Source organism: Mastigoproctus giganteus, chromosome 4 (assembly GCF_048544385.1).
Source record: "Mastigoproctus giganteus isolate SK-2022 chromosome 4, ASM4854438v1, whole genome shotgun sequence".
Classification (NCBI taxonomy): Eukaryota; Metazoa; Arthropoda; class Arachnida; order Uropygi; family Thelyphonidae; genus Mastigoproctus; species Mastigoproctus giganteus.
The window spans coordinates 186,543,280-186,565,812 of NC_143578.1; the positions used below are offsets into that span (position 1 = coordinate 186,543,280).

Consider the following 22,533-nt stretch of genomic DNA (forward strand, 5'->3'; position numbering starts at 1 on the left):
AGGAAGGATGTAGATTTGCTTGAGCGTGTACAGAGAAGGACAACAAGATTGGTACACGTGCCTTGAGTGACCGGGGTTCAAGCCCGTGACTGCTGAATACGGTGCTGTTTCTTGTATTATGTGTATCATGTAAACTCCTCTGACCGTTTGGTTGTCCCGGAGTATAAACAGAAAATTTATTTTTATTTATTTTACCAAGAGAGGCTTAAGTTCTGCAAATTGCAGTGGCTGGAGACTAGGCACCTGTGCGGTGATCTGATTGAGGTGTATAAGGCCTTGAATGGGTTGAGTACGCTGAATTCTGATGGGATCCTTCCACTTGTTCAGATTACGAACCTAAGGGGGCATAAATTCAAATTAAGAAAAGATAGATTTAGAATAGATGTGCGGAAATTTGCCTTTAGCCAGCGGGTGGTTAATTGCTGGAACAAACTTCCATCTGTCGTTGTGGAAGTTGATAGGTAAAATAAATTTAAGGAGGAACTATACAGGCATTTGGAGGGAATGGTGTGATATTTTTATTTATTTATTTTTTTTTGGCTGATGCTGCATAAGCTCATATACTTGCTTTCTTGCATCATATACCACTACTACTACTACTACTACTATTACTACTACCTTTAACTGGACTAGATTCGATTTAATTTCTGCTGCTGATTTGCTCGATCAGATTTCTACCTTTCTGCTGAAGGGATTATATGAGTCAACGAATAAAAAGATTGTTACCCCAAGGAAATGCACTTGGTGGAATCACGAGTTAACAGTATTAAGAAAGTTAGTTCATTCTGTCAGAAAGAATTACCACCATCACAGGCATTGGCTGGAAAATGAGGTAGATTGACTTCATAATGAATACCTGATCATTAAAAATAGGTATACTAAAGAAATTCTAAATAGAAAACGTGACAATTTGTAACAACCAGTTGGAAGCAATATGTAACTACGAGTAACACTAATCCCTGTGATTATATAAATATATATAATAATTATATAAAATTTCAAGAGGCAAAAAATGCATACAGCTGAGCTAATTGGCTCACTTATTTTTACTACAGAAGAAACTATAGCATGGACAGATACTATTGATGCGATAATAAAAAATGTTCAGTACAGATGATTTGCAATGCCATACGGGAAGCAAACATTAATTATAGTACCGTACCGAAAATTAATCTGAACCCTTTATTACAGAATAACTGAAACAAGTTTTTCAGAAGATTAATAATTGAATCTATTCTAGGAAATTAATATATGTCCTGGAATAGATACAATTGAAAATTAATATAAAATGTTTTTATATTAATTATTTTCGTTTCAATTCTTTTCGTAGGTTTATTAGCATTATATAATAAGTGTTTGTGTGATGGTATATTCCCCAAGGAATGGAAAGTAACTGTGATAAAACCGGTCAGGAAACCTAACAAACGGGCCCACCATCCAAAGTCATATTGACCAATAGCACTTCTGGCTAATTAGGAAAAATATTAGAGCATTTAATGGTCCTACGAACAACACAAATATTTAGTAGATAAAAACAAGATTTCTTATAAACAATATGGGCCTTACTGCAGTTAGATCTTGTCAGGATGCTCTTGCGGATTTTGTTTCTCGTGTACATAGTTCGAGTGCCAAGTGTGAATTGGTAATATATGTGGATTTTGAGGGGGTCTTTGACTCCCTGGTGGTGAGGGTTCTTGACTGCCTGAGAAAACTGGAACCGACGTTCTAGGAGCCGCCCTTTACAAAAACACATGTTCACATGTGCGAAGCGCTAAAATACTTTGATCCGGCCCTGCTTACATGTCCTAACTTTAGATATTTCAAAACCAAGCGATTATTATTTCTTTTTCCGAACAGTATTCCAATGAAAAATTAAAATAATTGCTACCGAACTCTTCTCGCCCAATTTTCTTAGAATTGCTGAGAAGAAAATTCGCCCCATTCTTTAAAAAAAATGTGATCAAATAACGCAATACTCGGAAGGTGCCTGCATTAAATGTCAAAGCAACTAAAGCTATGAAACCCGCCAGTGAAATGTATATGTCTGCAATAGCGTATTCTTCAGTTGTTTTCTCAGTTTGCTGAATGAAAGCCTAAGTTATCACCAGTACCCGAAACCGACTGGCTCGGCCACGTTGTAGAAAAAGTTGGTAAATGTTAATCCTGTTGCGACTGAATTCGAACACAGGACTTTACCATAAACAGAAGCCTCAAAGCCTGTCTACACTCTCGTCGTGGCAATCCAGCCAGATATTTCGCTAAAAAGTAAAATCCAAAGGGTTCTACTTTTAATGGGAAGTAGTGATATTTCGTTCGGGTAGACCATAGAAACTGACGAAAAAAAGTCCAGAGGGCGCTGAGAAGAGTGGTACATAAATCCCGAGATCCCTCTTTGAACACTGTCATCCAAGACCACGACAGTTTATAGTACAAGGACGATGCGTACAGAGTTACACTGCATTAGATTTTATGGAAGAACTGCAGCAGTAGCACACAAAACATCACAACAGGCAATGCAGTGTTGACTTCCCGATGTACAATACATCATTATTGGTCCTTGGAACATTTGAAAGCTGCGTTACAGAATGGGGACCATGTTATATGAATTTTCGATCTAATGGTCATGTTTGTGTTTGATGCTCGGTGAAGATTATTTACCAGTGTTGTCCCATCTGTGAAGTTTGGAGGTGCTGCCACCATATAGGTGTGTATGTTGGGGTTTTGGCTTAGATCAATGGTCGTCGGTACTGGAACAATGAATGCCATGAATCCCGCTGACATACTGGATAATTCTGATTTCCTAAACTGCGGCGGCAGGGAAGGGGCCTATGACTATTTAAACGCCCTCATGATAGCATAGTTGGTACAATTGCCGTCCTCCCCCACACTGGGTGGAAAAGACCTGGGTTCGAGTCCCATCGATGACGACAGGAATTTTTATGGGCCTTTTTCACAACGTGGCTGAGTTCGACGGTCTCAGACGAGGGAATCATGATATTTTCTCCCGGAAACTCGGGTTTTTCGCCCAACAGACAGAAAATCTACCACACAATTTACGGGCAGTATATACGGAGCAATATGATCTTAGTCGCTAATGTTCCTAAAACCCAATAGCAACAACAACTGTTTCAACATGGCAATGTATAGAGTGACAAGATTTTCAGGGATGAAAATCGGGACAAATCAAATTCTGAACAAAAATTCAAGACAAAACGCTTAACCAAAATCGGGACATTTCCATTATACATCTATAAAAGATGGGGAGTTGTAAATTTTACTGACTTCCACTTCCTCGATTTACTGCTATTAGCAAGGCTATTATTCAAACAGTACACAAAAACAGTTAGTTTCTGTTTTGGTTCAGATAAAATCAATTAATTAAACTGCAGTAGCGCAAAAATCCAAATCCAGGTAAAATTACCATGATCTATAGATATAAGAAAAATATATGGGATATTTTTATATAAGAAGACATTAAGTAAAAAAAAAAAATCAAAATACTGTACATTGTATTCGTGTTAGCATTAGCATTAGTAGAGGCATATGATGCAAGAAAGCAAGCTTATACAGCATCAGCCAAAAAAAAATTCTTTTTTCACCCATGCATTCGCTTTTGCTCTGAAAGTTTGTTCAGTTCTTCCTTGAATTTATTTAAGCTATCAACTTCCAGAACGACAGATCGAAGTTTGTTCCAGCAATCAACTACCCGTTGGCTAAAGGCAAGTTTTCGCACATCTGTTCTGCAACTGTCCTTCCTCAATTTGAATTTATGCCCTCTCAGGTTCGTAATCTGAGCAAGAGGAAGAATCCCATTAGCATTGAGCCTGCTCAAACTATTCAAGGCCTTATACACCTCAATCAGTTCACTTTGCAGGTGCCTTTTTCTAAACAGAATTCGAACAGAGGCTGAAAAGAGGTCGAGTTAGTCGATCTCGGCTTCGGTTGCATGACTTGGAAATTTTGGGGTTTGTCGTCCAGCAGACCGAACGAATAATACATGCTGTTTCAGTTACAATGAATAAAATAAATTTTTCTGTTTATACTCCGGCACGACAACCAAGTCAGTAGAGTTTACAATAAATCGTCAATACAAATATTTATCGTATTTAGTAGTCACTGGCTTGAATCCCGGTCCACTCAAGGAACGCGTGCTATGCACTCTCGCTCCTGACCACTGGGCTACGTCAGGCCTAAATATAATGCCACTTCACTAGATCATATTTTGTTTAGATTATGTGTACCTTGTACGCGCTTTTTTAACGAAGTTGAAAATTGCAGGTAAGTCTATTTTCAATCAGTTGTTATTATTTGCAGAATTGCTTCCAGGTAAAGGCTTCCATTTGATTTCACGCTTCTGTTAGGTGAATGTTCAAAGAAAATATTTCCACATTGGCATGATGTTAAGGATTTTTGGAAGAAAAATATTGGCGCGGATTCACAACTTCTGAGTATAGAAAGGACAATATCAGCTTTATTCTTCTAGTCGAGTTAGTAGACCTCGGCTTGGGAATTTTGGGGGTTGCCGTGCAATATTATTTTTAGGCCACCCGAATAATTAAGCTCATCTGCTGTGCTGTGTGTCTTTTGTCTGTTAATTGCGTGTGTTCTATGCTCAATTTGTCTGTTTTAATGGGCTTTTTTTTCACCCCGTGGCTGAGTTAGTCGGTCTCAATAAAAAAAAAAAAAAGACTACACTACAGATGTGCCCAAAAATTCAGAAGATCTGCCTGTTGGTTCTGTACGGTTGTCAGGGAACATAGGGCATGCCAGTTCGAATAGTTCGTGGTGGGAAAAAAATTGTAGTTTGTGCCTACGTTTACCTTACTGTCTTTATTTTAAGCAAGCTTTTATATCAGCACGACGGCCATGCCCATTTCTGAAAATATGCATATTGTGCATTCATCATCAACAACAATGGGATCTTGTCAATTCCTTCGAATATTGTTCTTTATGAAAGCGTTTATTCATAGATATTTTACTGAATGGAGAGAAAATAAAAATCTGATACTCTGATTTATTATTAATTATAACAGGCTTCTTCTTTTTCTGATTGCCTGATTATAAAACAGTACATGATATCAATATCTACGAGGAACATTTTAAGAGTTCGTGGCCTGAATATGAGTTTTATGAATAGTCTGGTAACACAACGTAGTCCCTTTTCGAGTCAATACATTTTTGTCACTAATGCTGCGATGCGTTGATTCCAGCTGCAAAGGAAGTTTTCTCTTGGGTCTCCAGGAATGCATCTACTGCAGCAATGATGTCACTGTCAGTATTTTTTTCAAATTAGGAAATAAGTGAAAGTCCGATGATGTTAGATGTGGTGAATATGGGAGATGGTGCAAGATTTTAGAGCCACATTCATGCAGCGCAGCCATGCCAATGAGTTAGACGGTTGTGGTGGAACCACACTCATTTGTTGAGTTTACTTGGCGTCTTTTTTTTTTTTATGTAATCCAGAGAAATACTCTCTCATGCATCCAAAAAACCGATGCCATCACCTTGCCAGCAGAAAGAACTTTACGTTCTTTGGAAGGGAGAAGAGCTGTGTTTCCACTGTTTGGTTTGCTCCTTTGTCTTTGGCTGAAGTGATGTACCCACGTCTCATCCACGATCACAAATTTTACAAGGAAATTTTCTGGATCTGCTTGAAAACGATGCAAATATTCACTTGACTTGACGATCCTTTTGCATTTTTGATCTGCTGTCATTGACTGTGGGGATCTAGCGTTCTGACACCTTTTTCATAGCAAAAACATCTGTTATTATGTGCTACGCAAGTTCAGATGAGACGCTCACGACGATAGCAATGTAGCGAACTGTCACTCGCCGATCATGCACACTATCAGCAACTTCAGGTGTGATGAACGTTGCAGTTTGGGTTATCTTTCTGGCTCTCCCTCCTTTAAGTTCTGCTGCTTCTTAACCATGGAACAGAAAGGAACATTCTTCCCCAATGTTGCAACCATATTCTCGTGAATTGCCTTTGGCGTCAGTCCCTTTTTCCCCAAATATTGGATGACTGCAAGGTAACGGATCCATACAACTTTGTTGACCTAAGGACCTGTAATTAAAGATATAAAAAAAAAAGGTAATTGAAACTGTACGAAACTTGGTTGGTTCGTATTTCAAGTGTCATACATTAAATACAGAGTTTTTTTAACGCTGTACCATTACCCTTTCATACTCAGGCCACGAACATTTTAAACGTCCCTCGTAGTTCATAAGTTTTAAGCTCAAAATTTTATGAAATTTTATAAACCGCACTGACGGTTTATTATTCTCGCCATTCAACAGTGGTAAAATGTACGAGCGTTGCTATTTATTATTAATTTACATGCTAAATAAACAAAATCACATTGTATTTGTTTTACCATCGTATATTAGTTCAGAAAAGATAGCTTTACATGAAAATTTGGGCAAAAAGGCCACTCCAGCACTTTTTTGGGAAACCTGAACTTTAAGCCCAATTTAGGACATTTTGATCATCCTAATAATGTACTGGTTTGAGGACATGGACGTGCAAAAGCTTCATTGGCCTTCAAAAGCAGTGGCGGATTCATGATGGGGTAATCACAGCGCTCGCCCGCGGCCCACCTGGGTAAACTAGAGCAAATACTCTGCGTTTTTAGTATGAAGCTGTAGTGTGGTAACTATTCGTATTGTAATGGCTGGTTAAAAATTGGAGGTAGATGCAAGCTGACATCGAGCTTGATTTTCAATCAAGATTTTCAATCAATCTTGAGTTTCAATACTGTCAGCCATCAAGCTCTCTAGAAAAACTGTCTAGTTCCTTCCCTGGACCATTACTATTGATTTCGGCCTACATATCAGCAAACAATAACTGAATGACAGTTTCGCTGAAGTTCGAATGGACTAAATACAGCATTCCTGTGATAAAAATTTGGTTCGGAGTCTACCGACGAGGATAGTGTGTAAATAAGGTTAAGGCCGTGCTATTAAATATTTTTGAAATATGATTGTGTCCAGTTACTTTTGCCACATATTGTATATCATGTATGCAAGTAATTATGGAACGATTATTTAAAGAATAGAAACACTGTATCGGTTCACCAGATTAAGCTGAACACTAAAAATCGAAGCACAAAAACAAACTTGTTTTAACCACACCAGGTTGCGCTTTTAACTAAACGTTGGAATTTCGTGTTGTGCGTGCGCTTTCATGGTGTAAGGATTAGAAGTTATTATTTCTACGTTTGTGTTCTACTAAAGTTTAAGGTATTAGTTCGTGAAATGTTTATGTTGGTAGATTTGTTTAATTCTGTTCTGACTGTGTTGAAACGCTGAGTGAGGTGTTGACATATTTGGTCGTAATTTATTGTAATGAAGTGTTCTGTGTTTAATGCTTCCGGTAATAATTTTCATCTAAATAAAATACCATGCCCATCAGTATTGATAAAAATAAATACCATGGTATTTATTTTTATATTTATAAATGCCATGGTATATTCATTTTTATAAATACCATGGTATAAAAATAAATACCATGGTATTTATTTTTATCAATACTGAAAATAAATACAGTACCATGGTATTTATCTTCATCAATACTGAAAATAAATACAGTACCATGGTATTTATCTTCATCAATACTGAAAATAAATACAGTACCATGGTATTTATTTTCATCAATACCGAAAAAATTAGCCGTACTGCAGACTTGAGGGTAGTCATCAGGTTTGAAGTTAGGCGATTTTTGGAAACAGTTTGATAGAACTCCAACAACGAAATTAGTATTGGTATTGGGAATATGATGCCATGAAACATTTACGACTTCATTTCATTTTATTTCGTGTTTGCGTTTGTCCGTTTTGGCTTTGGTAACGTGTTTTGTTTCCCCTAATGCCAAAAGGGACCACATTAGGAAAATTTTCAATTGCCCTGTCAGGGTGCACATTGTAATTTCCTGGGCTAAGAATAAGAAAGAAAAGATATTTGTTTTATTGAAATTGTCCCTTGTTTTGCCAAGGTTGTTTTCCCTTGAGTGAGAACAGATTTTGTAACCTTAACATGTCCTAAGAAACTTATTTTTTTATGTGTGCCATGAAAATTACTTACAGAAACCAACCTTAGAAAATAAAATATATATTTTATATACTGTGCATGGCCTTTGACAAAGGACATGCACAGTATGAAATTTAAAAATAATATATAGTAAGCAGTGATTGGCATCTAAGAGCAATGTTAAAAATAACTGAAGTAGTTACAAGGCTAGTTTAATTAAATTTATCTTTATATGATATTTCTTTATTTAAAAATTTCAAACAGTTTAACAAAAAACTGCTGTAAAAGAGTTCTTTATTTCATTTCCACTTCTGTTTAAATTTCTCCAAATTTAGATTTGTTTCCTAATCATAAGAACATAATTTGTCCTACCTGCTTTCTTTTTCATTTGTATAGAAACTTTGCATTCCAACTACAGTCCAAGGAAAACAATTTATTACAAACTATTTGTAAATTAAGAAGTTGCTTGAAGGTTCTAATCACGTAGATTGGCATGTTTTTTATTTTTAGCAAAGAAATTTTATTTCTAGTAAGGCTATAACTAATTCGAAACTGTACAAATATAATGGTGAAGTGTGATACATAAAACAGTGGTTCTCAACCTTTTTTGACTGAGGTACCCCCCCCCCCACTGGAAGTTCAGCAAGGTCCTCTGGTATCCCCTAAGGTTATTGTTGGCATAGAATGTTAAGAAAGGGTCATTTTTCGGTTTTTTGATTGTGTAGTGTATTACAGTGGAACCAAAAAATAATTGTTACTCTTAAAATTTTAAACTAAAAAAAAAAAGTATTATTCAAACACGAAGTAAAAAAATAAAAATTAGACTCAATCAATGAATCTAATGAAAGACCTGCTACAACAGATTTTCAGTAATTTTGCAGAAATGAAGTGTCAAAGCTGATAATTGACAGTGAGTGTTTGCTGATGCATGATATTTCTCTTGTTTGATTTTGTCTCATAATATTTGGCAAACCCAAGTTCACATAAGTTGTCACAAATGGTAAAAGTTTACAAACTGCTTTGTTTGCTATATTAGGAAAAGAGTCCAACAAACTAACCCCAGAACAAAGACAGTGGAGCACGAAAACACTTTCCTTGACGAAACGTGTCACAAGAGATATAAGTCAGTTCTTTTTTGGATAGGACAGAGGAGTTTTGTTTTTGTTTTAATTATTCAAGAAAGGTCTAGCTATCCACCTGTAACACTGAACAATAAGTTTTTGGGTCATATCTTGTTACAGGCATGAAAATAAGTTTACTTTACAGATTTCAGGGTGGTAAACACAGAAATAGTGCTTAAAATGGCAGATTGGTTCTTGTTTCTGAAAAAAGTAGTTTTTTTATATTTATACAAAGGTATTTTTTATGTATATGGCAGTAAGATGTAGCTACAAACATACCTGTATCAAACAACAGACCTTTTCACCTTTCGCTTGTATTCAGCTTTGGGAGCTTTCCTTTTCATCATCCAACAATAATTGGCTAAAGTAGTGGCGCTCCATTTACTTTTGTATCTTTGTTCCATCACTACAATGGTTTGATGGAAGTGCTCACCACCATGTTCGCCACTGACGACACCCCAGTTTGGCAGGAAGAAATCCATGTGTGAGTGCAAGAAATGCATCTTTAGTGACTTGTACCCCAGTTTTTTGTAAGAAGTAATGAGATCTTCCACAAGCTACCTGTAGTTGCTGGCTTTAACATTTCCTAGAAAACGAGTCAAAACATTTCTAAAAGCTTTCCACACCGATTCCTTGCTATCACTAAGGGCACATTCGAACTGTTTGTCTTTGAAAAGTTGCCTTATTTGTGCATCAACAAAAATGCCTGCCTTAATCTTCTCTGTACTAAGTTTTGGTATCTCGAGTGAATAATCTCAATCTTATGGCAGAAGGCTGCAAGACAATTATACTTGATAAACAGGAAAACTTCTTGGCTTTCCAGGCCTTTGCAACTGCTATATTTGTTAGGCTGAAGACACTGCTGCATCTGGAAGCCTTGGATTGATAATGCAATATAGTGTACTGCTGGATTACCTAGAGTTCTATGCAGTCGTTCTGAATGGCTTTGCTGTGGTGGAGGCACGAGTTTGCTATATCCACTGCAACTCCAGCTGCTTGTGCAGTTCATGATTCTACAGAGGTCAAGCTCCTTGTACTGGCAGTTCTATCTTTGGCAAGGTCTTGGACGCCTTTACCTGGAACTTGAATTGTTTCCTATATGTATGCATATTCTTTTTTCTAGTTACAAGCATTATTATTATTATTACTTACTTTTTTGTCTTTTTAAGGTCCTCCCACAATACAAATGGGTAAGCAGGGGGGATTGGTTTGTAATTTTCCAAATTGACTGGCAGTGTTGCAAAAGTTTTAGCAGGTACCGCTTCCTATAATAAAAATAAATGTAAATGTGGACTAAGTCTTGGGAAATTCTCTTGCAAGTATGCGAATACAGGGCTGTTCACTTCCAAAGCCTTCACAAAGTTTTTCTTGAGCCTCAGTTTGATGTGGAGTGGTGGAAGCAAAACTTTATTTGGATCTACCAGAGGTTCAAATGCTACGTTCTTTATTCCATGTGTTAATGATTTTTGTTGAGGCCAACTCCTCTTCTTGTAATGCATATCCTTGGCACGATTATCCCACTCACAGAAAAAGCAACAATACTTAGTGTAATCCTTTTGTAGACCTAATAAAATGCCAATTACCTTTAAATCACCACATGTTCTCCATGTTTGCATATATTTCTTTTTTGTAGACAGCATATGCAAGGGTGTTGAAGCAGCATATTTCCATTGTGTAATAACAGCCTTAAGGCTAACCTTAGAAGCGTCTATAAATAGTCGGCATTCTTCGGGAACATGCCTTGTATTCGGTGCTTCCCATCAACATCCTTACAAACAGTGAGTTCACCTTCTGTTTAATAGAATTTACCATAGTCTTTATTTCAAGTACGAAATGTCACTTTCACAGAATGATCTAGAACAGTGGTGTTCAACCTTTTCCAGTACAAGGGCCATATTGAAAGTTAGATTTGTTTTGCGGGTCGCACTGAGTGATTCGAGAAAAATTAGCGTGTTACATTTTCCATATCTTCTTACGTGTAAAAGGAAGGTTTCAATTTTCATGTTACCATTTTCTTTTTTTTCCAGGCTGTATATAAAAAAAATGCAAATTCGCAACACCTATATGCAACAAATCTGTCAGTGATTTATTTTTTAGATTTTATTATTAAAATTATAAAAAATGACTTACTTTTGTGTTTTAAAAAATACTTTACTTTTGTTTTTTTAAAAATACTTTACTTTTGTTGTTTTTTAAAATGCCTTACCTTTGCTTTTAAATGTTCACTTTAGAAAATTTACCGAAAGGATCACAAATTTTCAATATTAAGGTAAATAAATAATGATACAGAGGTGCCTCTGTAGCCAGGTGGGCAGGAGCAGTAGTGCATAGCACACGCTTCTTGATTAGACCGGGATTCGAGCCTGTGACCACCAAATACGGAGGATGCGGAAGGTTAGGGAATGACCACCGCATATCCTCAACCCGAATAAATGGTGAGGGTTGATGTCAGGAAGGGCATCCAGCCGTAAAAATTGCATGCCAAAACAATAAAAAAACGCTGACCCCATATAAAAATAGGAAAAGGCGGGGACAAAAAAAAAAGTAAATAAAATAAATAATGATACACCTAAAATTGAAAATAGTAGAAAATTTTATTTAGTACAATACACAATAACATTTACTGAACAAAATTTAACATTTAATGAGATGATTGAGGCTAAATATTTTTAGATAACTGTTCGAAATTTTGTGACGTCAGTTCTTAATATGGAATGAAGATGCTCATCTGCTGTTCTGTTTCTTTTTAAATATTTACAGTTTTTGATTTTGTGACTGAAACAATTTACTCGTAAACATACGTTTATCTGAACAAAATAGACATTTTCGTGGCATTTTCTTTCATTAGTGGAAAATCTTCAGATGGCAGAGCCTTGTAGAATTCAAGCATGTAGTTTATTTTCGCAGTCCATATACTTATTTTTGAACTGTGCTTTGGCTTGAAGATCAATAAGTTCAAGTTGCATGCTGAGATTATAGTTTTCAGTCATTGAAGTAAATAGATTCTCAAACAAGCTTATGTCTTTTTCATGGGATCCTGTATCAGCAAATCGACTTTCAAACTCGTCAAAAAGTAATTGTAATAACGAGAAACTACAATTCTTGTGAAATATGTCTTTCTCTTTTAGCTCGATACAACCTTCAAAGTGAACTAAATTATCTCGCTGAATTTGGGATTTAAATAATAGCAACTTATTCTGAAATGATTTGATTTCACCATTCAACTTAAAGACCAATTTTTCTTTCCCTTATAGTTTTAAATTAAGAGCATTTAAATGACTAGAAATGTCTCTAAGAATTGCAAGATCAAACAGCCACTCCATATTTGATAGTTGTTTTATTGGTTTCCCTTTTTCTGTCATAAAAATGACGAAGTTTAAAGAAACGATGTAACACTTTGCCATGACTAAGCCATCTTACTGCGCTATGTAAAAATTACGTCTTTGTATTCAGCTTCAATTTCTTAAAGAAACTGTTGAAACGTACGGTGATCAAGGCCATGTGATATTTTAAAATTAACAGTTGAAATAACCACATTCGTAACATATTGGAGATCCAATACATTCCTATACACTTTAATCTTAGCCAAAAGGCCGAGAAGTGATTAACACGAGGGGTTTCCGAAAAGTAAGGTAACACATTTTTTTTTAATAATGGTGGAAGGGAATGAGATGAAACGTGGTGGACAGATAGACCCATTAATAACGTTCAAAAAGACCGCCAGTGCAGTGTTGCAGTACTGTCGCCTCACACCAGATTCCAGTTGCAAAATGGCGGCTACCGTGCGAGTGTGGTCCAAAACAGGTGTTCGTGAAGTTATTCGCTTTTTGCAAGCAAAAGGGTCTTCACCAAGTGACATTCGCCGTGAACTGGTTGCTATGTATGGCGAAAAGGTGATGACAAAGAAGCAGGTGTGTTTTTGGTGCAATGAATTTAAAGCGGGCCGTTTTGACATTAAATCGACATTGGGTGGGCAGGCCTTCATCGAGCAAGACAGAAGACAACATTTCGCGCATTAAGGGCATCGTTCTTGAAAACAGGCAAGTGAAACTAAGTGAAATTTCACAAATGGTAAACGTGAGTAAGTCGACTGTTCACGATGTCCTTGGCTTTTGAAAGGTGTACTGCCGCTGGGTGCCCAGACAATTATCAGAGGAGGACAAAGCAAAATGCATGGGGATGTCTGGAGAACCTGTTTGAACCTGGGTTCATCACTTTACCCCGCAGAGCAAACAAGACTCCGTGACCTGGAAACGCCCACAATCTCCTGTGTGCAAAAAATTCAAAACTGTTCCCAGTGTCCGAAAAGTCATAGCCATAGTGTTCTGGGATCACCGAGGTGTTCTGTTAGTAGATTTCTTGCTGAAGGAAGGAACAATCAATGCACCGCTTTACTGTGCAACGTTGGAAAAACTGAAAGCCAACATTCGATGCAAATGACTAGGACTCTTGACAAGTGGCATGATTTTGTTGCATGACAACGCAACTCTACACACTGTCCACACCGCTTGTGAGTGGTTGCGCCGTAATCGTTGAGAAGCTCTGTTACATTCCCCTCTATAGCCAAGACTTAGCATCTTCAGACTTCTGTTTGTTCGGCCCTCTGAAAAAATACCTTTCCGGAAAGCATTTCACCACAGATGAGGAAGTTCATCAGGCAGTGCGATGTTGGTTACTTCATGTGGGCATGGACTTCTTCAGTACTGGTATTGGTAAACTGATCCATTGTTGGGACAAATGCATCAATACAACTGGAGATTTTGTGGAGAAGTAGTGCATGTTCACTTATTCTTGGTGTGTAATTTCAACTTCGTATAATTAAACATCATTGAGAGAGAAAATGTGTTACCTTACTTTTCGGAAACTCCTAATACATTCCTATACAGAGCTTCTTGATGCACAAAGCAGTGAATTCCAATCTTGAGGTTCAGCTCTGATATTTATCATTTTCTTAGTTATTCTACCCATACACCCAATGTTTTTACCAATCATATTTTTGCACCTTCAGTTGTGACTCCTACCAGGGTCTTAATATTTAATCCTAACTTTTCAATAGATTGGCAAAAATTTTCAAAACGATTTTCACCTGTAGTTGTTCCATGCATACTCTGCAGATCAGCTAAATCTTCAACTGGTACAAAATTATCATTAATTCCACGTATGAAGATAAGGAGTTAGACTGTCATTTACATCAATACTGTTATCCAGTATTGATGTACTGGATGACAGTACATCAGAAAATAAATTTCATTTGTTTTATGTTTTCCAAACATTATTTGAACAAATTCTTTCCAATATCTTCTTCTCCTCACTTAATTGTTTGTCAAGACAAACTAATATCTTGTATCATTATTCGTTTCTCCGGACAAATTTCTTTCGCAGCTTTTAACAAACAACATTTAACAAATTCACCATCACTGAATGGTTTACTTTCAAAAACGATCAAATGTGCAACTTGATAACTGGCACTTACAGCAGATAAATTTCTTGACTGATGCATTTTCAGTGTGTTTTGTTGTTTTCTTCAGTCCACTTTGATTAAAAACAACACTCCAAATTGACTTTCCTCTTTCGGAATATTTTTAAGGATGATTTTATATTTCAATACAACGAACAAGTTATATCAAAACAGTAGAATTTCACAATATGAAAAGATTGATACGTACATAACTGTATTTAGCGTACGTATGACTGCACTGGACTAAATGTACGTGTTTGATACAGTCCAGCTCAACGCTTGCATGCCTGTATATGTAGTGGTCCGACTTGAAAATGCTGTTTTAGTTCACTTTCCGAGTGGGCCGTATAAAAAGTTATTCGCGGGCTGTAGGTTGGACTCCACTGATCTAGAAGGTTTCACTGTTGTAGCCTTGAGGCCAAAAGCTCTGCCTTATTCTTCACCAGCTCAATAGACTTACACTAATGTGCCATTAAACTCTTAACCAGCCAGCCATTAAGCTCACTTTCTGTGACCTTGTGTGGTTCAGAAGGATAAAGGTTTTGACAAAATGGTGGATCCCTTGATGTAGATGGCTGCTGTACTTTTCGTGTTCAGTAGCATAAAATTAGTTAAGATTGGATATTTTCGTTTTCATAACATTTTACATGTTGACCAGTGTAATCTTCAATGTCTGTATTGACAGGAAAATATGCTTGAAGATTCTTTTTTCCCCATTTCATTCCTGAGGTTAAAAAAATTTCATCCAGAAAAAAGCTGCCTTTTAAAACTCTCCTTTTGCTTCATAATGCCCCTGGGCATCCACGAGATCTGGATGATTTTCGTCCTAATATCCAGGTAATCTACTTGCCTCCAAACACTACCTCCATACTTCCGTATCAAGAGAGGAAGTAATGGCAACAGAAGGTGGTAATGGAGTAACACTGAAACAGTTTTGGAAAGATTATGATATTTACAAGACCATAAAGAACACTGATGCTTCTTGGTGTGAAATAACAAATACAAACATGAATGGTGCACAGAAACACTTATACCCCATGTTTGTTAACAATGGATCTTGTTCAGATGGGCATATATCTTGAACTAGATCTGACAGAAGAGGATTTAAATGAGTTGCTGTGTTCACATACCCAGTAGTCAACAAATGAAGATTTAATGGAACCAGAATCACAGAAGCTTGAGGAAAATGCTACTGAAGAACAAGTTGAAGAATGCAGAAGATTTACCATTTAAGCAGATGGCAGAGGGCTTTAGTTTGATGGAAAAGGCACTATCATTATTCTAGTCCCAGGATCCAAACTTAGATTTATGAAGGTGTCTGCAAATGTGTGTCTTGTTACAAAGTTATTTATGATGAAAAGAGGAGAGGGTCACAGTGCAAACTTTCACTAGATTCTTCTTTCAAGTGAACCAATAAGAAACAGGAAAACTTAAATCCAGTACCAAGAACATCTTTTTCTACAATTCTTCCTATGATGGTTAATGATAAATTACTCATGCTCATTTAACATAAAACAACATAATTTAAAATAAACACGTGGGCGCCTCCGTAGCCAGGTGGGCAGGAGCAGCAGTGCGCAGCACACGCTTCTTGATTAGACCGGGGTTCAAGTCCGTGACCACCAAATACGGAGGATGCGGAAAGGTCAGGAAATGACCACCGCATATCCCCAGAGCAATATGGCCTTAGTTGCTAATGCTCCTAAAAACCAAACAATAACATAACAATAAACATGTGATTTTTACTTTAACAAGTTTCTTTTTTTTTTTTTTTTTTTTTTTTCTTTTTTTTTTAACAATTTGAGTAAAATTTTTATGGAATAATATGGTAACGTGCGTTTGGTACTTGTTTTTAGCACAATGATGCATTAATTATTTACTTATGAACAAATTTAATTTACGACTGGTATGTTGGAACCTAACCCGCTTGTTAGTAGGGGAGGGTCTGTATATTATGCTATACAGTTCTTAAATTTATAAATTAGTACATATATATAGTCTTACTAAATAATAATATTTCTTAGCAAAAAAACAAAAAGATATATGCCTACCTGTTGTGATGAGAGTTACTTATTGAATTACTTAATTACCTTTGAATTACTTGTCACAATTAAAACACTACAGTCACCACTACCATGCACTACACTAAAAGTTGCAAGATATGATATTCGTGCCAAAATTACCAATACAAAGCTCTAGAGTATAGGTTCCCAAAGTGGGCGAAACCACCCCCAGTGGGCACTGAAGCCTTCTAGGGGGGGCGATAGTGGGTTCAGAAGCAATTGGGGGGAATTCAGGCGGTCTAGGGGTCGGTGGCTCCTTATCCATATTTTTATCTCCAGTGGACCCAGTTCATCTAATAAATTCTATAATTTTTACTCTATGGACACAGCTGAAATTCGCTATAGGTGAAGCCAGAACTGTTTTCTTCGATTTTCCCACTTCATTTTTCAAAACCTTCTATTGAATTTCACACAAATGACAAGAATGTGACATCAGGTGTGTATTTTTTTAGGCCTTTTTCTGTTATTTTTCTAAACCCACCCTAATTAGCCTAGGGCCTTTGAAATGCGACAACGCAAGCTACTGTGAGTTGACATAAGAAGCAATAAAGCGAAACAGTAGCAACAACTGTAATGCTACTGACGTAAGCTTTACCAGTCAATTATAGCTCCGCGTCTGTTGATTCGTTTGAGACAGATTAAGCATGAATTTTTCACTAATTCCGTAGCGTGTTTCATCTTCAAAGCTTCCAAGGCTGTTTTGCTGATGTAATAATTCATGAATTGATATGTGATCGTACATTTTTGCTGTTTAGGAATAAGTTTCATTATTTTTTGTGTGCTTTGCCAACAATCATCAGTCGAAAGTGTGATAGATAAGTAGAGTCATATAAAGTGTAAATTAAATCTTTTATTTTGTGAATATTGTTGCAAATTTTATTACTTCATTATGTCTGAATCTAAGAAGAAATGTCGACAGTACAGTATTGAGTATTTGAAATATGGTTTTATTCAGTCTCCTATGAACCAATTATTACCTTTGTGCTTGATTTGCCAAAAAGTATTTTCAAATGAAGCAACGAAGCCTTCTAGGGTACAAGAGCATTTGTAGCATTTCTAAAATGCATGCTGGTGAAAAGGATAAAGATTTGTCCTATTTTCAAGTACTAGAAGAAAAATATTTTAAACATCCAACTATATCAAAACTTTTTGCGTCGTCCACTAAACAAGATAATGACGGATTACAAGCTTCTTATAATATTTCATTATTAATTGCAAAAGTGGGAAAACCACACACAATTGGTGAGGAATTAATCTTGCCGGCAGTAAAAGAAGTAATAAACACTGTGCTTCATAAGCCAGCATCAGATATCAGGAAAATTCCTTTGAGCAATAACTCAGTGCAAAGAAGAATCGATGAAATGGCTGAAGACGTTGAAAAATCATTGTGCGATTATTTGAAGACATACCAATTTTCCATTCAACTCGATGAATCAACTCTCCCAAATAATGAAGCACTACTCTTACATACGTACGATTCATAAAAGAAGAAAAAGTTTGTCAAGAATTATTATTTGCTAAAAATTTGGAAGCGGATACAAAAGGAGAATCTATATTTAATACCACGAATAAGTTTTTTCAAGAGAAAGACATTCCAATTCGTAATATTTTGTCTGCTGCTACTGATGGTGCTCCAGCAATGACAGGGTGCCACAAAGGTTTCATAGTGCATTTGAAACAAGCAGTACCAAATGTACTTGCTATACATTGTGTTCTTCATCGCCAACATTTGGTTGCGAAGAATTTAAGTGAACGCCTGCATACGTCGCTCCATTACGTTATTAGAGCAGTCAACAAAAATTAAAGCAATTCATTGAGTGACAGATTGTTTAGCCAACTTTGTAGTGAAAACGATGAAGATTTCAGTCATTTGCTGCTTCACACAGAAGTTCATTGGCTTTCAAAAGGTATTTGTCTGAATCGATTTTATAATTTGTTTGATTCAGTACTAGAGTTCCTAGAAAACAGAGACGACGAATTGCGGGCCAACCTGATTACATCCAAAAATGACATCGCTTATTTGACAGACATCTATAAAATATTTAATGACGTCAATCTACAATTACAAGGTGATGAATTGAATTTAATTAAAACAAAAAACGTTATTGCCGCTTTTGTGGGGAAAATTCTTCTGTTCAAGCGGAATCTAGGCCGAGGGGAATATAGCCACTTTTCAAATTTATCAGCAGTGTCTCTCAAAAAGGAAGATTTACTTACATACTGCCAACACTTGGAGGTTCTCCATGCTGATTTTAATGAGCGATTCAAGGATATACTAAACATGAATATACCAAATTGGGTTCTAGATCCTTTCTCATATGTAAACACAGCAGGATCATCAAATTTAGAAGAGGAACTCATAGAACTCACAACAAATGAAGAACTAAAAATAAAATTCAAAAGTGGATACCAAGAGTTCTGGCTTCAGAAATCAATACCGACACTGTACCCTGGATTATGGGAAAATAGTGAAGAAATTTTTAATTGCATTTCCATTTCCTTATTTGGCTGAGCATGGGTTTAGTGCTGTAGCAAATTTACTATCTAAGAAAAGGAACCGATTGCATATAACTGAGCGTGGTGATTTATGACTGTTTTTAACGAAAGTTGAACCAGATATTAACAAACTTTTAAAAATGCATCAGGCTCATCCTTCACATTAATTTCTTATTTTTTCTTTGTATTTTTACTTTGTAAGTTCGAAATAAACAATTTTCTAATGCTATTTGATGGTGTTTTAATTAGTACAATAAGATTTTTACTAATGTAATACAATCTCCTAATATGTATTCCGAATTTTCATATTTAAACCATTGTATGAAACTTCACGTTAATTTGTTATTTTTGCTTTGTATTTTTACTTTATAAGTTTGAAATAAACAATTTTGCAATATATCTAATGGTGTTTTAATTATTACAATAAGATTCTTATTAATGCATTTGCAATCTCTTAATATGTATTCCGAATTTTCATATTTAAACCATTGTATGAAACTGTGCATAATGTTATTCGAGCTGTGCATAATGAACTGTGCATAATGTTATACACTTTACAATCTTTACATATGGGCTGTTTCATCAAAATTGGTATAGCAATAACTGTGTTCAAGATGAAGTACATATTGGCCACTACTTTTTTCAATAATTTAACGGCATAAGCAGTAATGTATCATTAGTTGCTATTTACGTTGAACATATCAAACGGCTTGAACGTGGAAAACTGTTATAATGGGGGGCATTACAAAATTTGTCTTGCAAAGTGGGCAGTGGCCAGAAAAAGTTTGGGAACCTATGCTCTAGAGGATATTGTCTTAACGTGAAAAATCTCTATCTAAAATTAAAAATCAGCCAACAGACATGACTAGGACTTAACTGTTTATTGAATACAATTTAATATGTTAAGTAAAAATGGAAAATTTTCTCAAAAACTCATCCGTTTCCAAGAAATCGATTCTTGATCATTTTGCTTTACAAAAATTACTAAAAAGTTAGCAAACCAATGTATTATCATCAAAACTGTTTTCAGCTATAAATTATGAGGAATGGAATGTGATATACAATCTGATAAAAGACTTATTTTGTTGTAACGTGTTGAAGCAATTTTTTTTTTTTTTTTTAATTACAAGGTGTATTTTGTTATGTGTTTACTGATCATTATGAAATATGTTAAAATAACTGTCTACAATTATTTATTATTATTTTTTTAATAATGCTTTGCACATAGGCACACAGCATTCCTATCATTCACTGTCAAACTCTTTACAGAATTTAACTTTTCCTAATCCTCATTTATCCTTTCTAATTCTGTTCTCTTGAACAAACCTCCACATGTATTTCCCAAAAATTATAACATACAGAAATTCAAGCCTATCTTCTGTCTTCTCAACCTTCAGCATGGTACTAAGTACTATAGGTTCTTGTCCCTGTCCGGTTGGGGTTTTCATAAGAAATAAAGTAAGTCAGTACTTAGGTTACAAAAGAAAAGAAAAAAAGTTATCTTTTTGATTATAATATTCTGGTGTTACAGAAGTTTGTAAAAAATATATTCAGTGAAAAAGATTGAAAACTTACTGCACTATTAGCATTTTAATTTGGCCAGTTATATTACCTCCTTGCCAAAACATGTTATAGAATTTTACATGAACACTCATTTTAAGATGGCATTAGCTACCTTAACATTGTTTTTTTTTTTTTTTTTTTTTCTGTCTGATTACAATATAACACATGTAGCCAGATAATAATTATATTGTCAATCTGCTTCATAATATTCTTTGTTATTTTAAGGAATCTTAATAGAATTTACAGTAACCTTTTGCTTTTAATTTCATACGTTAGATTATTGGCTCTCAAACATTGGGTCACCTCCCTTTTGCAATTTTAGGCGCCTCCGTAGCCAGGTGGGAAGGAGCAGCAGTGCGTAGCACACGCTTCTTGATTAGACCGGGGTTCGAGCCCGTCACCACCAAATACGGAGGATGCGGAAAGGTATCCGCATTTCCCGGAGCAATATGGCCTTAGTTTTAGTTGCTAATGCTCCTAAAAAAAAAAACCAAAAAAACCAAACCGTTTTGCAATTATGTGCATTTAGGGGCAATAGAGTTTTTATTTATTTTTTTCCTTCAGGTTTTAAATGTGATTGTTTATTTCCATTCCAACTGTTTTATTTATAAAGTTGTAAGATACCGGGGTCATATTTAGCAGGGCAGAGAAGGAATATGCCCCCTCTTAACTATGCATATGTGTTCCTAGGTCTATCTAAAAAAAAAAAAACTTAAAAACCTGGTTGCCATGCCCTCCATTATAATGATACCTGGATACAATAGTGTAAGGTACTGTCATCATTTTATTTGATATATAGATTAAAATATAATTATCAAAAATAACTTGTATATTTATTTCTTGCCCAACTATTAACTGAAACAAAATCATTAGCTTTATTTATGGGGGACAGGGGAGTTAAACATTTGTAATTTTTAAGGAGTCACATATTCATTTTCATTTTAGAGGCTTGCAGTATAGCAATGTTTGAGAACCCTTGGATTAAATATTAGCAAAATCTTAAAGTTAATGTAACTATTTAGAAGTAATTTAATATAAAAATTTTCTTTCTGAAACATGAATTTCCTCCATTTCCTCTCCTCTAGGTAAGCTGCAGTTATTCCATGTTTCCGTCTGAGGATATATTAAACTTATTAGAGAAATAACAGATGCACTAACATTAAAAGGAGCCAAAATGGTTATGTTTTGCCCAACATGTGCCAATATCCTTGTAGTGGAAGAAGGTGCAAATTGTTTTAGGTTTACTTGTAGCACTTGTCCATATATCTGTAATATCAAACAGCGTATCACTAGCAGAAAATACCCAAAATTAAAAGAGGTAGATGATGTACTTGGTGGTCAGGCTGCATGGGAGAATGTTGATTCTACGGAGGAACCATGCCCAAAATGTGCACATCCTCGAGCATATTTTATGCAGCTTCAGACTCGTTCTGCTGATGAACCAATGACTACTTTTTACAAGTGCTGCAATCCCCAGTGCAGCCATCAGTGGAGAGACTGAATACTATACATTTTTATCTGATTAATATGTATTAAATTATTTAATATTTATTTGAATATATCCTTCATTGAAATGTATATTTGCACATTTTAATTATTTGCATATTTAGAATTGAAAATTCTCCATTAATCTTTTTGTGAGTGAGTGGGTCTGAGGAGTGAGTTTTTCAAAATTCTTAAAAATTAAAACTTTGTTCATAAATGCTTTTAAATATTACTTTGTTTTATTTTGGATTTTTTTTTTTTTTTTTTTTCAGTATTAGAGTGAAATTATTTAAAAACAAAAGTTAAAAGATTCTTAAAA

General features: G+C 35.6%; 1 protein-coding gene across 1 annotated transcript; it reads left to right on the top strand.

Moving 5' to 3' along the window:
- The first annotated feature begins 7,162 nt into the window (after positions 1–7,162).
- Positions 7,163–22,307, top strand: Polr3K (RNA polymerase III subunit K). Its single transcript, XM_090371103.1, has 2 exons — positions 7,163–7,242; positions 21,815–22,307. Exon 2 carries the CDS (start codon positions 21,904–21,906, stop codon positions 22,228–22,230), a length of 327 nt encoding a protein of 108 aa, XP_090227229.1. The 5' UTR covers positions 7,163–7,242; positions 21,815–21,903; the 3' UTR covers positions 22,231–22,307.
- The last annotated feature ends 226 nt before the right edge of the window (positions 22,308–22,533 follow it).